This window comes from Rousettus aegyptiacus, unplaced genomic scaffold, assembly GCF_014176215.1.
Source record: "Rousettus aegyptiacus isolate mRouAeg1 unplaced genomic scaffold, mRouAeg1.p scaffold_m13_p_5, whole genome shotgun sequence".
Taxonomy (NCBI): Eukaryota; Metazoa; Chordata; class Mammalia; order Chiroptera; family Pteropodidae; genus Rousettus; species Rousettus aegyptiacus.
Genome location: NW_023416308.1, coordinates 49,378,371 through 49,398,891, shown reverse-complemented (window position 1 = coordinate 49,398,891; position 20,521 = coordinate 49,378,371). Strand labels below are relative to the sequence as shown.

Genomic DNA, 20,521 nt, shown 5'->3' with positions numbered 1-20,521 from the left:
CAGGATTCTCACATATTTGCAGAACAAAAGCAATAGCCAGTTGTGAAGACTAAGCACATAAATGATTAATACATGGTTTCCTCAATCTATGTTATGAAGCGTCTCAAGTGAAAGAAACTTTGCTACATGGTGAGAGTATATAAAGCCTGTAAGATATACTCTCTGTCCTCAAGGAGCTTACAGACCAATGATAAGATTGATTAGTAAATAAGCAATCATAATACACTGTAATAAATGGAGGGTAAACAACCCACAACTCCTGCCGTTAATAAAACTCGAGGTCACTTAATTCCTACAAATACCAATAAAGATATTGCTAACAAGAGCAAAAATGCAATAAACTAAAGATTTTTCACTAACATGTCATCTTAGAATTGTCTTCCACTCTCAACAGAGGAGAAAGAAGACCAAGATCATCCAACCAACTAGCCTTTTGTCTTTGTGCAAACATACCTCTATTCCAGACCACCACAATAAAGCAAACATCACAATAAAGTGAGTTGTAAGCTTTTGGCTGGTAGAGGGTCTTGCCTTCAATTTGTAAAAAACACAGCATCTGTGACATATGATAAAGTGAAGCACAATAAAACAAAGTAGGCCTGCATCTGTAAATTGTTTGGTTTCTTTCATTATACATGTCTCCTATGTTTTTAAAGCAATCTTCTCTTCTACACCTCTAAACAGAACACTGGGAGGGGAGCGACAACAAAAAAAATCACAAATAGCAATTGTGACAGTCTGTTTACACTTTGAGATGCAAGTTTCTTAAGAGATTGACAGAGATTTGAAAAGGATTAAAGTCAACACAGGTAACATACGGAATTTATTCTAAGAGTTAGTTTGAGCTAAAAAAAAATTATATCTTTGATATTAGAGAGTTATATAATTTACTTATGACTGGAATTTTAAAAGAAGAAATACTCACCATGCCCAGGTTCATACTGGTTTACAGTCAATTGATCAGGTTTATGTCTAATGAAACCTTCCTTCAACCATTTCTCCAAAATGCTATCACAAATGTCAGGAAGACCTGAAGTCAGTAATCATAAAGGTGAAAGTTATTAAAATACTTACTTTGCATGTTTCACTCAAGAATAAAAAAGTCACTGGTAAAAATCACACACCTTTTAATTTAGTAATCGGATCCAGAAATAACAACAAACCCTCAAGCAAAGCAAAATGAAAAGAAAACCTTCTTAAGAATCTTTTAAAGTTTACGATATTGATTTTATCAAATAAAACACCCAAAATAACAATTTTGGCATTTTGTAAAACAAGAATAAACTTGTAACATTTACTATAAGATATACTGGAAATCAACCTGACCACTTTCTTATTTTAAATTATTTATTTTAAATTATTTCTCTTTAAAAAAACTTTTTTAAGTGGAACTTAATTTTATTAGACTCATAAATGTTATTTCATGAAGGAAAAACATCCTTAAATGAAACCAAAGTCAGAAAAATATACATAAATTAAATTCCAACAAAGAATTCTACCAAAGGATTAATATCCATATTATATAGTGAATTCTTATTAATAAATCAGACAACCCATTAGAAAAAAGTGGTAAAGGATGTGAAAAAGAATTTACAGAACAGAAAATACAGATGGCCAGCCTCACAAGTAATCAGGTAATTATAGAGTTAAAGGTTTTACAATATCACGTGTTGGTCGGGGTGGGGGGAAAGGGATGCACACTCACTGAGAATATGTTGGCACAGCTGTTTAGGGGGCAGTTTGTCAGCATCTATTAACAGTTTTAAATGAACATAACTTTAACACAATTCTAATTTCGTAATCTCTCTTTAGAAACTCTTGGTGCATAAAGAGGCATGTACAAAGATATTCACTGCAGCACTACCTATAAAAGCTAAAAATTACAAATAAGCGAAGTGTCTATCCAAAGGGAACAAACCGAATAAGCTATTATTGTCATTCAATAAAATGGAAAACCATATAAGATCTCTAAGCATATTGTAAAGGGAAAAGAACAATTTGGAGTGACACGTGTAATATATGAATATACAATTTATCATATAAATATAATAACATGTTAACCATATACTTTTATAGGTATCTATATCTGGAATGCACATTCATTTTTTAAAGAATTGAAATAATATATATGAAACTGTTAATATGGAAGTAAGCATAGCGTACAAGAGGAACTTCAGTGTTATCTGTATATATGCATTTTTTACACAAAACTGCACTAGTTAGCTAATTAAAAGGTTTTAAATTTAATCAACTGTTTCAAAAATTTACCTAGATATGACAATGAAACACCGTTGATTATGATATACTTTTAATATTTATTAAGTCTTTTTTTCTGAACCAGCATTTATTAACAATTACTTACCCCCAGGTAACGGTTTATCTTTATCTACACTGTTGTTCTCATAGTGGAATTCATAACCAAAATGCTTTACTCTTCTGTGTTTTAAGGACTTTTGAACTGTACAAAGAAAAGAAAGTGAACTATTTGGGTAAAAAAAAAAAAAATTCATTCTCTCATGTTTCAAAATCAACATTATGAGTAAGGATTACTTTAGTAATGGTAACTTTTGTCAACTGCTAAATTACTGTCTTTTATAAAATTCACCATTCTTCATATATCTGCTGTTCTTTTAAATCTTAAACTGTAACAAATACTTAAAAGAGTTTTCCCAATCGATATGAAAAAGATAAACATGTACACAGCCACTCATAAGACCGCTAATGATCTGGAAAGAATCAGAGTAACTATTTTGCAAATATCTCCAGGAGGCTCTTACTACATAATGTTATGGCTGTGTACTGCTGATTCCTCATAGGAAATTTGCCGTAAGGAGGAGAGAATCAAACAGATAATATATGTAAAAGTTTATAAACGTTAGGTCTACAAATGTTGGCTAATAAATATTAATCAGTTTGGAGTCTAAAATTAATAGCTATATAAATGTTATTTATTATTGATGCTACGAAGAATTGTTGGTATGACATCCTAATACTGCATCCAGGCTACTTTCAGTAATTTTGAGAAAATATCATAGGTTAAATAAAACAAAAGAGAAAAAATAAGGATCTGTACATTCTGTAGAAAATTTTAAATACCAATTTTAAAGGTTTTACTTACAATTTTGAAGGTCTGTATCTTCTGTCCAGTTAACACTTTCCAAAAGCATTTTCTCATCCTCAGAAGTAATAATTTCCTCTACTACCATGAGGCCTGGGGGTAAGGCCTGAAGCTCCGACTCTTTCCATTGTGCTGTGGGAAATCAAATTAAAAGCCATATGTAAACCTTAAAGCTCCTATATACAAATAATTCTATCCGATAGCCATTTCTCAGTTAACAAAACTCCCAATCCTCATTTTAAGAAATAAGAATGCTAAACGGCACAAGACACATTAAAAGTGCAAAATTAAGACCAAGATAAAAATTACAGTACATTTTATCTACTGCAATAACCAACAGCAAATAGAATAGTATTTACTTAAATATTGTGTTCAAACATGAATGAATCATTTTTAAATCTCACTAAGAAATAAGGTTTCTCATAATGTCTACAGTATGCTCCTCCATAAACAAGACCGATTGTCTATAAATACCAAATACAAAAATCTAAATGCTTGTTTTTGCCTTTAGGTTCTTGATACTACCTATGGTCAATTAATAGAAAAATGTAAAAGGACATAAAAAAATAAAAATATCATTGTATAAAAAATTATTTAGCATATATTAAAATAATTTAAGAGCCCATGTCCTTCAAAGTTTTAGATAAATACAGCTCTAGAAGGAAAAGAAAAAATAATTTATGACTAAAGGGAATAGTATAAGTAACATTTACTATTAGGGATATGATTATTCATTGTACAGACATAATTTCTAAAGCTGTTCTGAAGTTTTCATCTTCGAATGATTTAATGTAAAAATTCAGAAAAATAATCATATAAATATCTGCCAGATTTCATTAATATAAATAGTGAATTATCTGATATTTGCCAAGTGCTTACTTATGTCAAGCATATTATTTATTCAAATAATATAAGGAAAACTTTGTGAAGAATTTCTTAACAACAGGTAATTTGTAATGTAAATAATTCATATTTAGTTTTCTAAATATATCTATTGAAAAGTAAAAATTGTTATTCAGTGGTTATCCGGTAGCAGATATCAAAGCACTATCAAAACATCTGTGATGTAGTTCTATCATCTATTCAGTCCATTCCTTCATTTCTATTAAAAATGATTTCCAAAATTATAAAGGTGGTTGCAACAGTCTTAGAAGTACATGTGGATCTAATGTAGGATTTCAAATAAAGAACACTTTAAAATTCACTTTGTGCAATTTTTGAAAGAATGTTCAATATACTGAAAGGGGGAAAACCCAAGGACAGTATTTTCTGACTAAAACTTACTTCTAAACTGTTCAATTATCAAAAACTGATCACAAATACATAATATATGGAGATAATATACTTTTTATAATCTATAAAGCTTAAATCAGATTTAAAATACATCGAAGCACTGAAAATTGCGACTTCTAAAATATATCTTTACAAGTCTTTAAAAGTTTCCTTTGAGGCTTATTTTATAAAAACATATACTTGACAAGATTATACTCACCTATGCATCCACATGATGTTTTAAAAAAACTCTCCAATTGCCTAAATAGATGGCAAATGATTATACTAGAACATTAGATATCTAAATCAAAGTTCATCTCAATACGTCTCATTTCCACAAGACAGTGGTATTTCTGTAAATCACTCTATAAAGCTTTTATTTAAATTAACTTAATTAATTTAAATAAAACTAAATTGAAAAATCAATTCAATCACAATTGTGTTGGACAGCACAGATATGAGCATATTATCATTTCCATCATCACAGAAAATTCTACTGGACAGCACCATTATAAAGCTTTACAGATCTGTGCTGGCTGAAGTTGTTCTTCCATAATATGAAGGCTTGGCACATAATCATTTAGATCACAAGTAATTCTTAAGCAATTAGTTCCAGGCTTCTGGATAGACCACGTAAAGCAAACTGGTAATCTGAATCCTTCAACATTAAATTATGAAAAACACAATTAGGCAGCACGTCTACAAAATAAGTAACACGCATAATAAACATATTGTTAGGTTAGTGAGACCAGCTCCTTAAAGGCAGGCTATGTCTAATTCACCTCTCTTCAACTACCACTCCCATGCCTGGCACAAACCAGGTGTTTAAAGAACGTTAAAAGAAAAGAAGCTGTTTACCTGATGTTCCATTTTGTTTCACAATAACTAAACCTCCCAACTTAGATACAAAAAGAAAACCCAAACAAAAGCAAAAACTAGTTTTTAAAAGATACCCATATGATAATACCTTTTTCCACAAAGTTCAAGTACAGAATGATCTTTTGTCCTACACCATCCGCTATTTCTTTTCCATTGAGAGTAACATAGGCTTTCTTGGATTCTTCTGGAGTTTCGTATCTTACAAATGAGTAGGGCTTATTAGGTGGCATTAAGAGAGCATCCACCTGCCCGAATTTCTCTAAAACTGGGAGCAGTTGGTTCCTACTCACACCATTACCCAAACCACCATTGGCAACAACCAGGATCTTAAAAAAAAAAAAAAGAAAAGAAAAGAACATGAACAATTGATATCACCCTGTTTATTTTTAAAGAAGATTTTAAAATAAGATTATTTTTAAATAAGATTTCTACAAAGGTGTAATTAAGAAAAAAAAGTTTCCTTATGGTTATTATTTGGTTTTCTAATTTCATACAAAGGATATAAATTAATTTACTAAATATTTGGAGATTAAAAATTATTCCTCTGTTGTAAATAATACCATTTAAAAAGCCTTTTCAGTAAAATATTCATTTAATGACCTATATACAAATTAAAAGATAACTTTTTGTTGTTCTTAAAAATAAATTTAACATAATGAAAGAGAAAGAGGAGGAAGAGAGGAGAAGGAACAGGAGTTAGGTACTACTACTTGCTTTTGCAGGATACTGTGCTATATGCTTTTATCTACATTATCCTCATTAACAAAATTTTCACAATAATTTTACAAAGTAGGCAATATTAGCCCTACTTCATCGAAGAAGAAACTGAAGATCAGAAAAATTAGGTTAAGGTAGTGATTAGAAGCTGGGTTTCAAACTTATTTATGTCAGTTTCCGGAATTCAGTTTTTCTATGACCATTGTACAACACTTACTCAAAACTAAAAGTGGTGGCTCAAAAATAAAACAAAAAATAAAACAATTACAAGTTATTCTGAATATAAAATAGGAAAATTTTACTGTGCCTAAGTAATTCTGTCATTTTGCAATTAAAATTTTTTTCCTTTTTAAGTTTCATGCTTACTTCCTGTCATTTGCAGTCCTGTGCTAAACTTTATTTAAAGGATTTTTTTGGGAGGCGGGGTGGGTCTTCCTGGCCTAGTGCCCTTATAGTCTTTGTACTTAAAAAACATTCTACATGGTGTTAAGGTCTTTAATTTTTGATCCATGCGTCTTAAAAGCTTTATAACATAAGTAAACCGCTGATGGCCTACTTGCATCAGTTCATCATTTATACCAAGTATTGAAAAAAGTCTAAAAAAGATCAGATAGTGAAGATTTTACACTTCACAGGTCATATAAGTCTCTTTCGCATGGTCATATTTTTATTTAACAACCTTTAAAAATGTAAAACTCTTAGATCACAAGCCAGATTTGACCTGAGGAGAGTAGTTTGCCAACCTCTGATTTACACTAGAGATTAGAACATAATGGATTAGTTTCATATACACAAAACGGGAATATCCAGCATCTTCTTTTAAAAGAGTATAATAGAATTGTTTAAAATTAAATAAGAAATGTAAAGCTCTGTTCTTTCATGAGACACCCGGTACTTATATGTATGCAAGCACACATATAAATACTACATGTATACAATACAATACTACAAAATAGGGTACAAAATTTAGCCTCGGATTGCTTTCCCTGAACTTCATTCAGTGAAGTTTATAAATGAAACTAAGAAAATAATTTCATTATATGCAGGCGTAGTTACAAAAACATCTCCATATTCCCAAATCTAAGGAACTGCAAAGATTTCGTGAACAGCAAGGTTTCACTGCCATATCTAGGAACTGAGGAAGATGGTGAGGTGTGACGTCAGGAATATTAGTGATCCTCAAGATTCTAAGTGATATGTAGGCAATTCTAAAGGCAAACCACAGAAAAACAAGTTCAGTGGGGGTTGGAAGGGAGGAATTTACTTCCCATTACATGTGAGTTACACAATGTAATTAAATGCAATAATTGTTTTATTTATAATTTTTCAGCCAGGCAATTTTCCCAATAATATGAAGCAGAGAATTCAGAATTTTTTTTTTGTCTTCAGTCTTGACAATTTGAGGATCACTGCTCTAGGAAAACCTCACAGTGGCTATAAATTTCCCAAAAAACACCTATATTTATAACATGAGGTGAAAAGAGCATCTGTTCTCCCTTGGATAGATAAATACAACTGGAGGTCCTTCTGTAATTCTATTCTTTTCCTTTAAAAATATTGTGGAGAAAAAATATCAAACCTAAATAAGGTGACATCTTAGAAGCCACAAAGGTGAAATTAAAGCTTCTAGAGATCTGAAAGAAACAACAGATCTAACCAGAAATAAGCTTAAGAGCCGGCAAACAAACTTGGCCCATTTCTTTCTTACCACTTTTCTTCAGGACCCTGTAAGGAAAAGAAAGCAAATTACACATGGGAAGAGAGGAGAGTAGGGTATGTCAGTTTAATCTTCGGAATGCCACACAGCCTCTGGCTCTTAGCAGAAAGTGTGTGTAGGCATATTAACCCTAATTTATTCCAACCTTTTTCTAGGGATTTGGTTCAAATTCTTTGAAGTTATTAACGTTTAACAAAATCTAAGTATGGGTCTTTTATCTGCTAACTCTCTCCCAAAAGACTGCTCATTCCCAAACTGTGATGCAGCCCAGAAGCCAGCAGAAGTGTGGTATAAGGGAAAAGTCCTGGTCTGAAAGTCAAGACACCTAAATTTTAATTCCAGCTTCACCTTCTCAGTTGTTTGTCTTTGGTCCTGGGTTAGATGATGGCTAAGCTGCCTTTCTACTTGTATTCTCTATCTTTAGAACCAGAAAGAAAGGGAGGGAAGAAGGGAGGGAGGGGAGGAGGGAGGAAGGAGGGGAAGAAGTCACATAGTATTTTAATGACTAGTAAGTACTGTCATATACATGTTCTCTTTAGAATCTAACAATTCAATGGGATTCTAAAAATGTGCAATACTACAAATGAAGAAAGCTGAGGTCAAAGGACACTGCTCATTTTCAAATATATGGAGAGTCTAAGAGTCAAAGATTTTCTAATTCACAGCCCAGGAAGTCTCAAAGTGCCCTGTATATGAATTATTTCCATAAGATAAAGAAAAGGGTTTATAAATAAGGTCTAATAAAAACTGTTTTATGGCATATAATCAAAACACTTTATAATATAGATGAAGTTAGGAAGAAAAGAAGGAAGACTGAATTAGGATATAAAAGATCTAGCTTTTAGTTTCAGCTACCTTATATCAATGGATGTATTACAACCTCTCAGAACCTTAGTTTTCTCACCTATTTGATAAGGATTTTTAGAGACTGAATATAAGCATGCTTTATAAACTATAAACAGTGTACAGTGTTATTGTTATTTAAACATACCCACAACGTCCTTAATTCGACCAACACAACCAATGGGAATTCAAACTACACTAGGCTATGTCCCCAAACAGAAAGCAAGCAGGTCCTAACATATGTATGTTTTAAACAGATGTAGCACACGACTAAACAATTACAGCCTTCTTTCCTGAGCAATTATTTTAAAAAATTGATTATAACACATTAACATGGCAATCATGTACATTCAAATAATAGCTTTAGGTCACCTGAGTGGCATAGGATACTGTTTCAATGCCTTCATGTCTCAGTAAAGTATGCCTGGCTTTAATCTGTTTTCTTAAGAACTTCTTCTCAGTTTTATTGAGCTTGTAATTACTTTGTTGGCTGCCCTCCATGGCAATACTGGAAAAAAAAGTGGAAAATGTCAACCTTGAGAGTCCTGAAGAGACAGTTATAACGATGCAATAGTTTATATTTTTATGTCACAATTTTTAAATGCTCATTTTACCTTTTTAACAACCAAGAGAAGTGAGAACAAACATACCAGTGGACAATAAAGAAATATTTAAAAGATAACAAAGAAGCAAGAACATCTAATAGCATCTCTTGGGGTTCTACAAAATGTTCCAATGTTCTGGCTCTATTAAGTGAGCAATTCTACCCATAGGTGATAAACCGTTTATGAAGTTCTAGGTAAAATGTGCCACAAATTTCAAAAACATGTTAGGAAAGAAAAAAAAGAACAAAACAAAAAGTTCACAGAAAAATATAAAGTATGATTCCAATTACATAAAGTTCAAAACCCAAAAGTAAGGCATATATTGTGTGTGTATGTATGTATTGTTCTGTGTGTGTGTGTGTGTGTGTGTGTGTGTGTGTTAATTAAAATCCACAGACAAGCAAGGAAATGATAAACAAAGTTCAGGAGAGACATTATTTCTGAGAGGGAAGAGAGCACTGTGATATGAAAGGTACACATAAAGTCATTAAAGGTATTTCTTAGGCAAATGGTGTTTGAGGTTTTGCTTTATTATTTTTTAAGCTGTACATGTTATGTATTTTTATATCTATAATTCTGAAAATCATAAATAAAAGAACCCCAGAGAACTATTTTCATTTTATTGAAATATGTCGATCAGCAAGTAGTTACCGAGTGCTTTCCAACAGAGGCCTTCGCACTATCCAATTCAGCACCCTACATCATGCTTTATTACAGTAATCTATTTTACTTTGTTCACAGAATTTGACACAATTTATCATGATTCATTTATTAGCTTGATTCTCCAATCAAGATGTAAATTCCAAGAGCAGGAATGCCAGCACACAGTATGTACTCAATGAAAATTTGTTGAAGCGATAAACAAAGGATAATGGATGAATACACACATACTTATGTAGAATCTCAGCGCTCTGCAGCATACGACTATAATACACAGTTTATGCTTTCAACAAATTGATAAGTTATTTGAGGAAAACAAACACTAAATGATGAAAGAGTATGACACATCTTTATGTAATTGGTAATGGTACAGTCTTTAGGTGTGACATGAACTAGAGACAAAAAAAATGTGATTGATATTAACTAGAAAAGTTTGGGAAAACTACAAAACAGAAGGGGACTTGAACTGAGTACTGAAGGACCAGAAAAAAAGAAAGTCAAATAAAAGGGAGGGTATCCAGTAAGTCAATAAAGAGGAGAATCTAAAATCAGAAACAGATGTGTCTGGCCAAGACAGTAAGAGGTAGACATAATTTTTCAGAGCAGAGAATATTGGCTGATCGCCCCTATCCCACTCTTCACCTGCTTGAAAGTCTTCAGGCTATCAAATGAAATAAACTTAGTTTAAAAAAAAAATTATACAAAGCAGCTTATAACCAACAAAAACTCTTTATATATAGAAGAAAAACGCTGAGTCTACTGAAAGAGCTATCACACAGGGTATGTATGATAGGAGGTAAGGCCAGGAACACAGGCTGGCTGGACAGCACAGTAGGGAATTGAGAGGCAAGAAGAAATGCAAGCATGATCTGGGGTAGAGGCTGTAGGAAGAAAGGAAATAGGGAGAAAGGGGGAGGGCAAAAGTCAAGTTCACATATAATTAACAGGCCTTGATGACTACTCAGATGTGAGGGAGAGAAAAGCTTCTAAGAGTACAGAGCCGAAGTGACTGAGAGACTAGCGATGTCATATCAAACTGTAAAGTAAGATCAGGAAAAACTGCTCAGTGAGGGCGGTAATGAGTCAGATTTAGAATATAATATATTTGAGGTACTGGTGAGATACACAGTTGCAATGTCTGGTGGGCAGGTGACAATGTAAAGCCGCTAAAAGGAGAGGGAATGACATTAGAAAGCTTTAGGAGTCATCATTAGACAGAAATAGTTGAAAAGATATTTTTACCACTGCACTAATTATAGTTGTTTGTTCTAATATGTGTCCACTTCCACTAGACTATGAGTTATTTGAAGACAGGGATTAAATTGTATTATTTTGTTTGTTTCCCCAGAACCTCCTTCAATGCTGAGACAGTCTAACAGTGTTTACAGGTCCAGGTTCTAGGTTCAAATATCAGCTCTATCACTTACACAGCTAAACCTGTGTTAGTTAATTACTTATTTCTGCACTTAAGTTTCTTCACCTGTAAAACAGGAATAATAGTGCCTATTCTTGACACATAACTCTATCCAAATGCTGGACTAAAAAACTTCACCAAACACTAGCATGGCTTCTGCAGCATAAAGCCATGTCCCTAGAATGATCCCAATTGCCCATTATAATGCCTGCCTGAGAAAACACAACATGCTGCCAAGAAATTTTACTATTCGTTCTCGCAACACCTGACAATAGGCCCCTAAACTTTCTTAGAGTGTTTACTAAAAAGAGTTTACAACTGTGAATATGTACTCAGAAGTGTCTCACTCAAGGACCTGAGAGCCATGTAATTCAGGAAGTATAGGGCCATCATCTCTCAGTCTCTGTGGCAAGGCAGAATCCAAACTTTGAAAACTGCCAGTAGTAAACAGTTGGCCTAGTTGCATTTGCACCGACCAAACCTTTTCTAAGTTTCACTTCTCTAACTCTGCTGAGCTCCCTACTTTACAAATCCGCTCCCCATTCTCCATTTACTTATTTATTTATTATGGTGACATGAGTTAACAAAATCCATTAAGTTTCAGCTATATACTTTAACGGCAAAGCATATATATATTTACACTGTGTGTTCACCTCTCATAGTTAGATTTCCTTCCATAACCACATATTTAACCCCCTTGACCCCTCTACCTCCCACCTCCCTCCTACTCTCTGGTAACCACTAGTCTATTGGCCATGTCCATTAGTCTCTGTTTGTCCTGTTCATTTGTTGCTTTTAGGTTTATATCCCACATATAAGTGATATCATATGGTTTTCGACTTTTTCTGTCTGGCTTATTTCGCTTAGCATAATTATCTCAAGGTCCATCCATGTTGTCGCAGATGGCATTATTTTATCTGTTAAGGCTAACATTCCACTGTATATATGTATCACAGCTTCTTTAGCCATTCATCTATTGTAGGACACTTCGGTTGCTTCCCCAAAACGCTTCTGCACAAATCGAAATGGATTTGTGCTTTCCCATTTCCCCTACTATCAGCAGTTACTAATAAAATCTATTTTCACTACTTTAACTAATTTCCAGCTGTGTTAATCTTTGACACACCTCAAACTTTTGTTAAAAGGATTAAATGCATCCACTACTAAATTCAGTATTAACTATTGCTGTTAATTTCCAGAAGAACCAGTTCAGAATAGTTTAGGACGATAAAGGAAAACTGAGGGCCCCCCAAGAAACTATCTTAATGCCATTCCATTTCAAGGTCATTATATTTGGAATGGCAACTTTGCAGTATGCAATAGAGAAGAAAGGATGAATGTGCTAAGAATTTTTTTCTTAATATGTCACATGAGCAAAGACTACAGAGGAGGAGTAAGAAAAATGTTGAATACATCTCTTTGAAAGTCTTTCCTGACACTAATAGAGTCCAGCACCAGCAGATGGAGCTTCATAATCCCATTTCTAAGAGAATCACATTCCCTTTCCCTTCTCCTCCCCTCAATCATGCAATATCATCTGAAGAAACATGAAGAAACACAAATCCACATAGCTCTGGAGGCTCATTTGTTCTCCATTCCAGTGACTTGGCAATGAACGTGCCCCAGCAGGTCTGATTCACCTCACAAAGCTGATACCAGCTGCTGAGGTCTGGAGATGCTCCTTCTCTAAAAAGGTCACTTCCCTGGCCAAGGAATTCCTACTATTATACAAAGGCTTGGATGCTGCTTGCCATGTTATGGGAGTGTTATGGGATGTTACAGGACTGAGGTCACTATTTACTAGAATACTAGCCATGCTGAGTCAAGTCTAATCACATCCAGCCTAGGCAAGCTCTAAAATAACAGAGTTTAGAGATCACACATACTCTGCTAGTAAGTTTAAACCCAATATATCCGACCGGATATTGCCCTAAGGGGTAATACTAGTATGCGTGTCCACACCCTCCTTGAACAACAGAGTATCTATAATAAACCAAGCAGTATGGACAAATGTTCTTGTGTTTATATGTAAATTATACTTAAATTATAGCAAAAATTAGAAAGGCCTTAAATTCCTATCAAATGAGGCCTGATGATAAAGTACAGCACAGGTATACGGGGTATACATATAAGTCTCTAGGACACACAAGAAACTAGTGATATGGATTGCCTCCAGAAAGGGGAAATGGATAGACCGGTAAGGGAATGAAGGGGGTGTTCCTCTTGTGTAACTTTTTATTTTAGTAGCTATTCAAATTGCACTACCCATTTAAAAAGAAAAAAAAACTGAAATGATTAGAAAAAATTGACCCTATCACTTATATCATCCCACCTTAATTCTTTGAACACCTATTCTATATTTTTATGCCCTCATTAATTTGTTTATTCCCCATATTCCTCCTCTAATTTACTAGAAAGGAAGCTAAATGAAAGTAAGAGATTTGTCTGTATTGTTCACCCTATAGCACTCAGCACCTAGACAGGATCTAGCACCTAGTAACCACTCAATAAACGTCTACTGAGTGAGCCTAAATTTATTAACTTACTAACTAACCTGTCATCTTACCTCCTAAATCTCTTCTTCAGAATTCTGAGTTTGGTGGCCCGCCTCAATATTTTCATTAATATCTGGTGCATTACGTCTATCTCTGCAGTTTTCACATTGTGGTATAATTCCCTGTTTGTGTGTTGGGTTCATTCAGGAGGCTGTCATCCACTGGAGGTTATAGACTTTAGTGCCTGGCATACAGCAGTTACTCAGTAAATATTCGTTAACTGAAATCAAAACCAGAGGCTCACACTGGCCTAGGGATCTCTGGGATTACTCGAACAAGAGCACAAGAAGATTCAGCTGTGTGAGCTACCAGACCACTAGCAAAGCCTTTTCTTCACTGTATTGGCACGGGTCAGAAAAGCCCAAGAAGCGCCAGACTAACACTTCCCAGGTTCCAACAGCCGGTCCCCAAAGGAAACAGAAGACTGACACAGGGCTTCCGTGCCGAACACAAACACATGCACCTCAAATACTGACAGGACCATCCAACGCATAAACACCCTGCTGCCCAACGATCGCACCAGAGCACTGCTGGGATATCCCTCCCCTCCCTAGGTTCTCAGCTTCAAGCGAGTGAAGCCAATAGAGACCAGAACAGGCCAACGAGAGAGAGCAACATCTGCAGTCATCATGCCCGCCAGTAAGAAGTACCACAAACCTCTGCCTAGACTCAGGCTGGGTCCTCGCCACGTGGGTATTCTCTCCTTCACGAGCCTCTCCAGTCTATCCCGCAGAGCTGCAGCGGGTACTGGCACATCCTCTCACCCGGGCGCAGCCATGTTGGAGAAAACTGCACTACATTTCCCATGAGTCTACCGGGCGACAGACGGCGCTCCCACAATCCCCGTCGCCTCCCAGAGCTCCGGATTAACTCTTTCTCCGCCAAGAGTCTTGGCCAGTAAACCGTAGCCACTAGGCGCAGGTCGCTTTTGAGCATTTTGAGTATGGTTACTAAGGAACTGAATTTTGAATTTATAAAATTTTATTTCGTTTTAATTAATTTAGATTTAAATAACCGCATATGGTTAGTGGCTACCAAATTGGACAACAACGTAAACTCTTTAATCTCCTGTTGGCCAAATTCAATTATTTCATCTCTATCCACCTTACTTGAAGGTACTAAAGCTTTTAAAATTTTTAAATTTCTTAGCCTTCTATGGCCATGCCACCCTGGACGTGCCCGATCTCATCTGATCTCGGAAGCTAAGCAGTGTGGGGCCTGGTTAGTACTTGGATGGGAGACCACCTAGGAATACCAGGTGCTGTAGGAGTTAAAAAATAAAAAATTAAAAAAATTTTTTTTAGCCTTGGTGAAACTCCTCTTTCCTACATCTCGTTACACATTCAGTTTTTCACTAGTTTCCCTCCTTTCCACAATTAAATGCAGGCAATCCTTCAGATTTTCTGTCTTGTCCCTTGTTGTATGGTCTTTCCCTGTCTGCCTCCCAAAGTTTTAAAGAGATTTATGAATCTGCCTAATCTTTATCTTCAGGCCTGACTTCCCTTTCTTCAGCCCTGGCTTCCATTTTAAGAGGGCATTTTGATTTCGTGAAAATAATATGGTCATTAGAGTACGAACTGAAGTAGAAACTGCAAAACAACATTTACCTTTTGGGATTGATATAATCATTAACAACCAAACATAAAGAAGCCTTTTCTACTCCTGCTCCTGAGTTACAGGAGCCCAAACTTCCAACAACCTACTGTCCATCTTTGCCTCCGTAGTCTTAGAAAAAAGTGAATACATTTAAAAGTTTGCATTCAGTCCCTTTTATACAAACCTTTCTCCTTTCTCTCAGAGAAGATGACTCCCTGAAGTGATTTCCAGCTTCATTAAGACCTTACTTTAGTCACTACATAACTCCAGTGTCTTCCATGTCTTATAATAATACAAATTTAATAAATGTTAAACTGAAAAGAAACTTAATTTGAAGATAGAATTCATCTTCATCTATGCCAAAAGCTTTACATGGTGACCTATAATAATTTTTCAAAGGTATTACGTGCTGACCTATTGACTCTTTCCTTAGTGACACCCTAGTCTTAGCTTCATAAGTGAGTCCTCTGTGTGATAATAACAGAGATTAGCAAGATTTGTCTATAAAAGACCAGACAATATTTTCAGCTTTATAGACACATATGGTCTCTGGGCACATATTCTTTTTTTGGTTTTCTTTTTTTAACAACTCTTTAAAAATGTAAAAACCTTCCTTGGCTTTCTTGGCTTATGCCAGCAGAATTTGGCTCATGGGCTGTAGTTTGCTGACCCCAGGACTGTCTTTCCAGACTCTGTAATCCTGAGCATAGTCTCAAGGTTAAGCTAAGATTGGCACCACCTCTTAAGATGTTTAAGAATTACAATATAAATGAATTTAATCAGATTAGCCAACACTACCTTTTACAGCATAGAAAATTTGAGGTTTGTCACACCGTAGAGTTCCAGAAATTAAAGCTAGAAGCAACATATCATTTGGAATCGCTTTTAGTTGCCAGGGACAGAAAACTGCTCTGGTTGCTTACAGTTATTTTTCCTTAACTGACAAGCTATCAGGGAAAAGCACTCACTGGCACTGGTTCTGCTGTTCAAAAATGTCATCAAGAATCCAGGTACTTTTTATTCTTCTGCTCCACCATCCTTGGTATGTTAATTTTTTATCCTCACTCTTGATGTCTCCTGTTTACGAGGTGACTTCTGCTCCAGACATTAAGAGCAGAGTCTCCACCCTTTCAACCAGGAAATGAAGTTCCTAGTGGACTCCTCTTTGTTAATCGGGTCACACATTGGTTGCATATTGTAGTAGGTAGAATAATGGACCCCCTCCCCAAAGTATCCACACTCTAATCTTTGGAACCTGTAAATATGCAGACATAATTAAGTTTGCAGACCTTAAAAATTATCCAGAATCCCAACATAATCACATAGTTTCTTAAAAGCAGAGTTCACTTTGGCAGGAGCAAGAGAGATCAAGCAGAAGTCAAAAAGATTCCAAATGTGAAGGATTCAACAAACCATGACACAGAGTCCATGCGCAAGGACCAGAGAGAGGCTTCTATGAGCTAGGAGCAGCCCCTAGCTGATAGCTAGTTAAGGAAATCGGGACCCCAGTTCTACAACCACAAGGAATTGGATTCTGTTAACAACCTGAATAAGCTTGGAAGCAGATCCTTCCCAGAGCATCTTGATAAGAGCCCAGCCAGCCAACACCTTGATTCTGTCCTTACAAAACTCAAAGCAGAGAAACCAAGTGAGCCAACCCAAACTAATGACCTACAGAACTATGAAATAATAAATTTGTGCTAATTTGTTGGAGCAGCTGTAGGGAACTATTATCATATGCTCACCCCAGACCAAGCCCTGGCTAAAGGGAATAGGATTACCATGATTGCTTTAGGCCAATCATGATTAATTCCATGGGGTTGGGATGAGACTTATCCTCCCTGAGACTGAGAGACCTTGATAGAATACAATATCTAATGAAAAATAAAATTAGGGTTCTATTAGCAAGAAAAATAGAATAGTTGTTGGATAGACAATTAACAGGATATTCCATAAGGGGATTGAACACCATCTGGCTGGATGATCATAACATGGTCTAATCTCAAAATTTAAGACAAAAGGATGCTAGAAGGATGAGTGCTCTCGTCAACAAACAAACCCTTCAAAGGTAGAATTCTAATAGTTGTTATATTTCTACTTCAAGATTGTTCAATCAGAAAAGATTGAAAATGCTCTCAAGATTGTTCAATCAGAAAAGATTGAAAATGCTCTGAATACTCCTTGAAGTTGTTATATTTTTACTATAGTTCCAAACGGTAACACCATTTCACTGCAGTTTCAAATTCAATTCCTCTTCTCATGAGGCCTCTAATTTCCCTCCCCCTTTTCCTTGACTCAGATCATGTTTGGTTTTGGCTACCTTCTGTTTTTTTCCTCACTTGTCTACAGTGGCAAGTGTACTAGTTTTGCTTTTTTCCCTATTTATGGATAAAACACTTTCATTTCTCAATCTTTCCTTTCCACTTATTCTTTTGCTACTTATTTGATCTCTCCTGGGTAATGACAAATTTGTATGAATTTTCCTTTTCACACTTTTGTCTTTTCTGCTGCTTCCCTGGATTGCTGGCTTCTTGAAACTCCAGCAAGAATGCATTATGTAAAACCATTTGATGTACCACTGTGACATTTCAGGACGTAATGCATTATTCATGCTATGATAAAAATTCAATGAAAAGTTTGCAGTTTTACAAGTTGCATGGTAAAAATATTCCATGCAGTAATTAGAGGCAAAGCGATAACAACAACAAAGATGAAGCACCCCTATGGGATGCTGTCCAGAAACGTGGGAAGGGTCATGCTGACTGTCAGTCCTCTGTGCCACTTCATGTACCCCCTTACTCTCTGATTTTTGGCTCATGTCCTAGTCACACCCATTTTGTGTCACCCACTGGCTTCCTACATACTTCCTCTCTGACTCCAGTATCCTCATTGGTAAAATGGACAAAATATCTCCTCTTTGATTGCCCCTTAGTCATGGAGTGATATAAATGATGTGAAAGTCCTTTGGGAATTTTGCCTATTCCTGCCTCAGATCTGTTCTCTTAGGTCCAACCCCATAACTCTATCCTCGTCCTTTAATCAATCTTTGTCAAATAAGGGGCATAACTACATGTTATCAAAAGGGAACAGAGACTGATATTACAGCCCCACTTCTGCTCTTTATTATTTCCAATGATCACTCTTCAACTTAGAAACTGGGACCATTGCCCTGGTTGGCAGGGCCTACTGACTTGCTCCAAAGGGAGGGATATGTACGTTTCATAATGGGCATTATGTCATGGGATGATGCAAGAAGCAGTGTGTGAGATAACTGTGGATACATCAGAACTTATGTCCAATTACTCGTTTTGACAGGATAAGTAACTAGTCATATGCCATTTGGAAAAATGAAAAGAAAGCTACCTCGAATTTCCTCACCTCAACCCCAGCCTTCACCTGCTCTTCCTTTACGTTCCCGTTATTCAACCCACCTTCCTTCCCTGTCTCCTCACCTTTCTGTCCCTCAGCTTACTCCCCAGCACCACTCACCTCTTTCAACTTTCTGCCCGACAAGTTTCCCTTCTTTGACTAGTACCAACCATTCCCACTACCCTACCTTAAAGGTTTCCCTGACCAGCTCTTCCTCTATTCCTCCTAGGCCATCCACTAGTCACCCTATTCATCGTGGTTCCCCTTCCTGTTACCCCTCTACTTACATCCCTAAACGTCCTCCTAGGCCCCCTTTCTAATCCTTTGGACCTTGGTCCTTGCCAACACTCCAACCATCCCAACCAGACTTGATGATTCACAAATATCATCCCGGAGAGATGGTTTTTCTACTAGTGGGACAGTCCGGCGCAGTTCAGAAATTCCAGGAATGTGGACTGGCAGTACCTTGACCTGGTAAACAGAGGAAATCAATGATAATGAAACAACCAACATTCATTCAGCTTGGAGGGTAAGCTCTGTTCATTACAGGACTCCCTTTTCCATGAAGGTGTTTTCAGCCATGACCAGATTCTGGTTATCTTATACTATCTGCATTTTGCCTTCATCCTCATCTTATCAATCCTCCTAAGTCAGGTTCCAGAGACCTCTTTAGCAATTTCCTTTTCTAGAGAGTCTGATCCTTCCTCTCCTGCCTGATCAGCCAGCCTGCAGAAGCTTCTCCCTTTGTAATTGGCTTCTCCATGGAACTTGGCCTGCGACCACAGAGCAAATGGCAAGACCGGTCACAGAGAAGATAGAGAAGAGTGAAGGGTGGAGGGTAAGTCCAATTGACCCACTCAGGGTTAAAGTGTGTTCAAGAATGGGTGACCCCTGAGAACTCACACACAGGGCACAAAGCCCCTACTATAAACACATGGAGACTCAAAGGTTTTTGGTCTAGTTCCTCCAAGACTCTATTTTTCTGCATCCCAGGATTCTAGAACTTTTCCAGGGCTTTTCTGCCCTTGAGGAATGCCTCCCACAGAAAGAGAGAGGGGACCTCTATTGCGTTCTCATCCAAGCTCTGAAGGTTGAGCTTCTCTCTCAGTCTGCTGCCAATATCCCAGAATGTAGGTGGTAGCAGAGGCTAGAAGGCAAGGACATGTCTAGATCCAACCCAGATGATAGGAGACCATCAGAAGAACAGAAGACATATTAAAGTGCTCTCCTCAGAATGATAAGTAGATTCAGTGCAATCCAAATAACAATTCTAACATACACATTTAGGGATCTGGACAAGCTTATTATAATCTATAAAGAAAGAGAAAGAGCCAAGCAAAGCCAAGACTCTCTTAAGAACGGGTAGGAACAATTTCCCTGAACTTATTACAAAGATTATGGTAATTAAGATAGCATAGTACTGGTGCAAATGTAGACAAATAGACAACTGGTATGTAAAAGAGCCCAGAAACAGACTCACACATAAGTGGGCACTTACTTTAAGACAAGCATAGGATAGTAAGACAGTGGGGATAGGACTATCTTTTCAGTACATTGGTTTAGGTCAAAGGGATACTCATGTGAACAAAACTTGAGCTGGACACCTACTTCGCACTACACTCAAAAATCGATTTCAGGTAAAACAGAGATCTAACGTGAAAGATTAAAATCAATAAATCTTCTAAAATTGTTCTGATCATGAGCGGCCATTGAGTATTTGAAATGTGCTATTAAGATTAAAGTTCACACTGGATTTTAAACACATTGGAAAAACAA

The 20,521-nt window shown here is 36.1% G+C and overlaps 1 protein-coding gene and 1 non-coding gene across 4 annotated transcripts; one reads left to right on the top strand and one right to left on the bottom strand.

Annotated features, from left to right (window-relative positions):
• Positions 1-6: 6 nt before the first annotated feature.
• ALKBH8 (alkB homolog 8, tRNA methyltransferase) lies at positions 7-14,584 on the bottom strand. Of its 3 annotated transcripts, none has more exons than XM_036220706.1 (6): positions 14,438-14,584; positions 8,919-9,054; positions 5,358-5,595; positions 3,119-3,250; positions 2,363-2,458; positions 7-1,030 (listed from the first exon to the last, which is right to left on the bottom strand). In XM_036220706.1, exons 2-6 carry the CDS (start codon positions 9,045-9,047, stop codon positions 906-908), a joined length of 720 nt encoding a protein of 239 aa, XP_036076599.1. In that variant the 5' UTR covers positions 9,048-9,054; positions 14,438-14,584; the 3' UTR covers positions 7-905. The 3 variants fall into 3 exon arrangements, with proteins under 3 accessions (XP_036076599.1, XP_036076600.1, XP_036076598.1); XM_036220705.1 differs by lacking the exons at positions 7-1,030; positions 14,438-14,584 and adding exons at positions 1,536-1,750; positions 13,792-14,421; XM_036220707.1 differs by lacking the exons at positions 2,363-2,458; positions 14,438-14,584 and adding an exon at positions 13,792-14,425.
• A 347-nt stretch (positions 14,585-14,931) lies between these two features.
• LOC118603085 lies at positions 14,932-15,050 on the top strand. The gene has a single exon (XR_004951127.1). It is a non-coding gene; the product is annotated as a 5S ribosomal RNA (ribosomal RNA).
• The last annotated feature ends 5,471 nt before the right edge of the window (positions 15,051-20,521 follow it).

Bases quoted from the DNA above. Each gene is read 5' to 3' on its own strand.
- ALKBH8 (XM_036220705.1), bottom strand. From the start codon at position 13,862: ATGCACCAGATATTAATGAAAATATTGAGGCGGGCCACCAAACTCAGA. The intron at 3,251-5,357 runs GTATTATCATAT...GATTTCCCACAG, and splicing joins CTTGAACTTTGTGGAAAAAG to CACAATGGAAAGAGTCGGAG. The intron at 2,459-3,118 runs GTAAGTAAAACC...TTCTTTGTACAG, and splicing joins AGATACAGACCTTCAAAATT to TTCAAAAGTCCTTAAAACAC.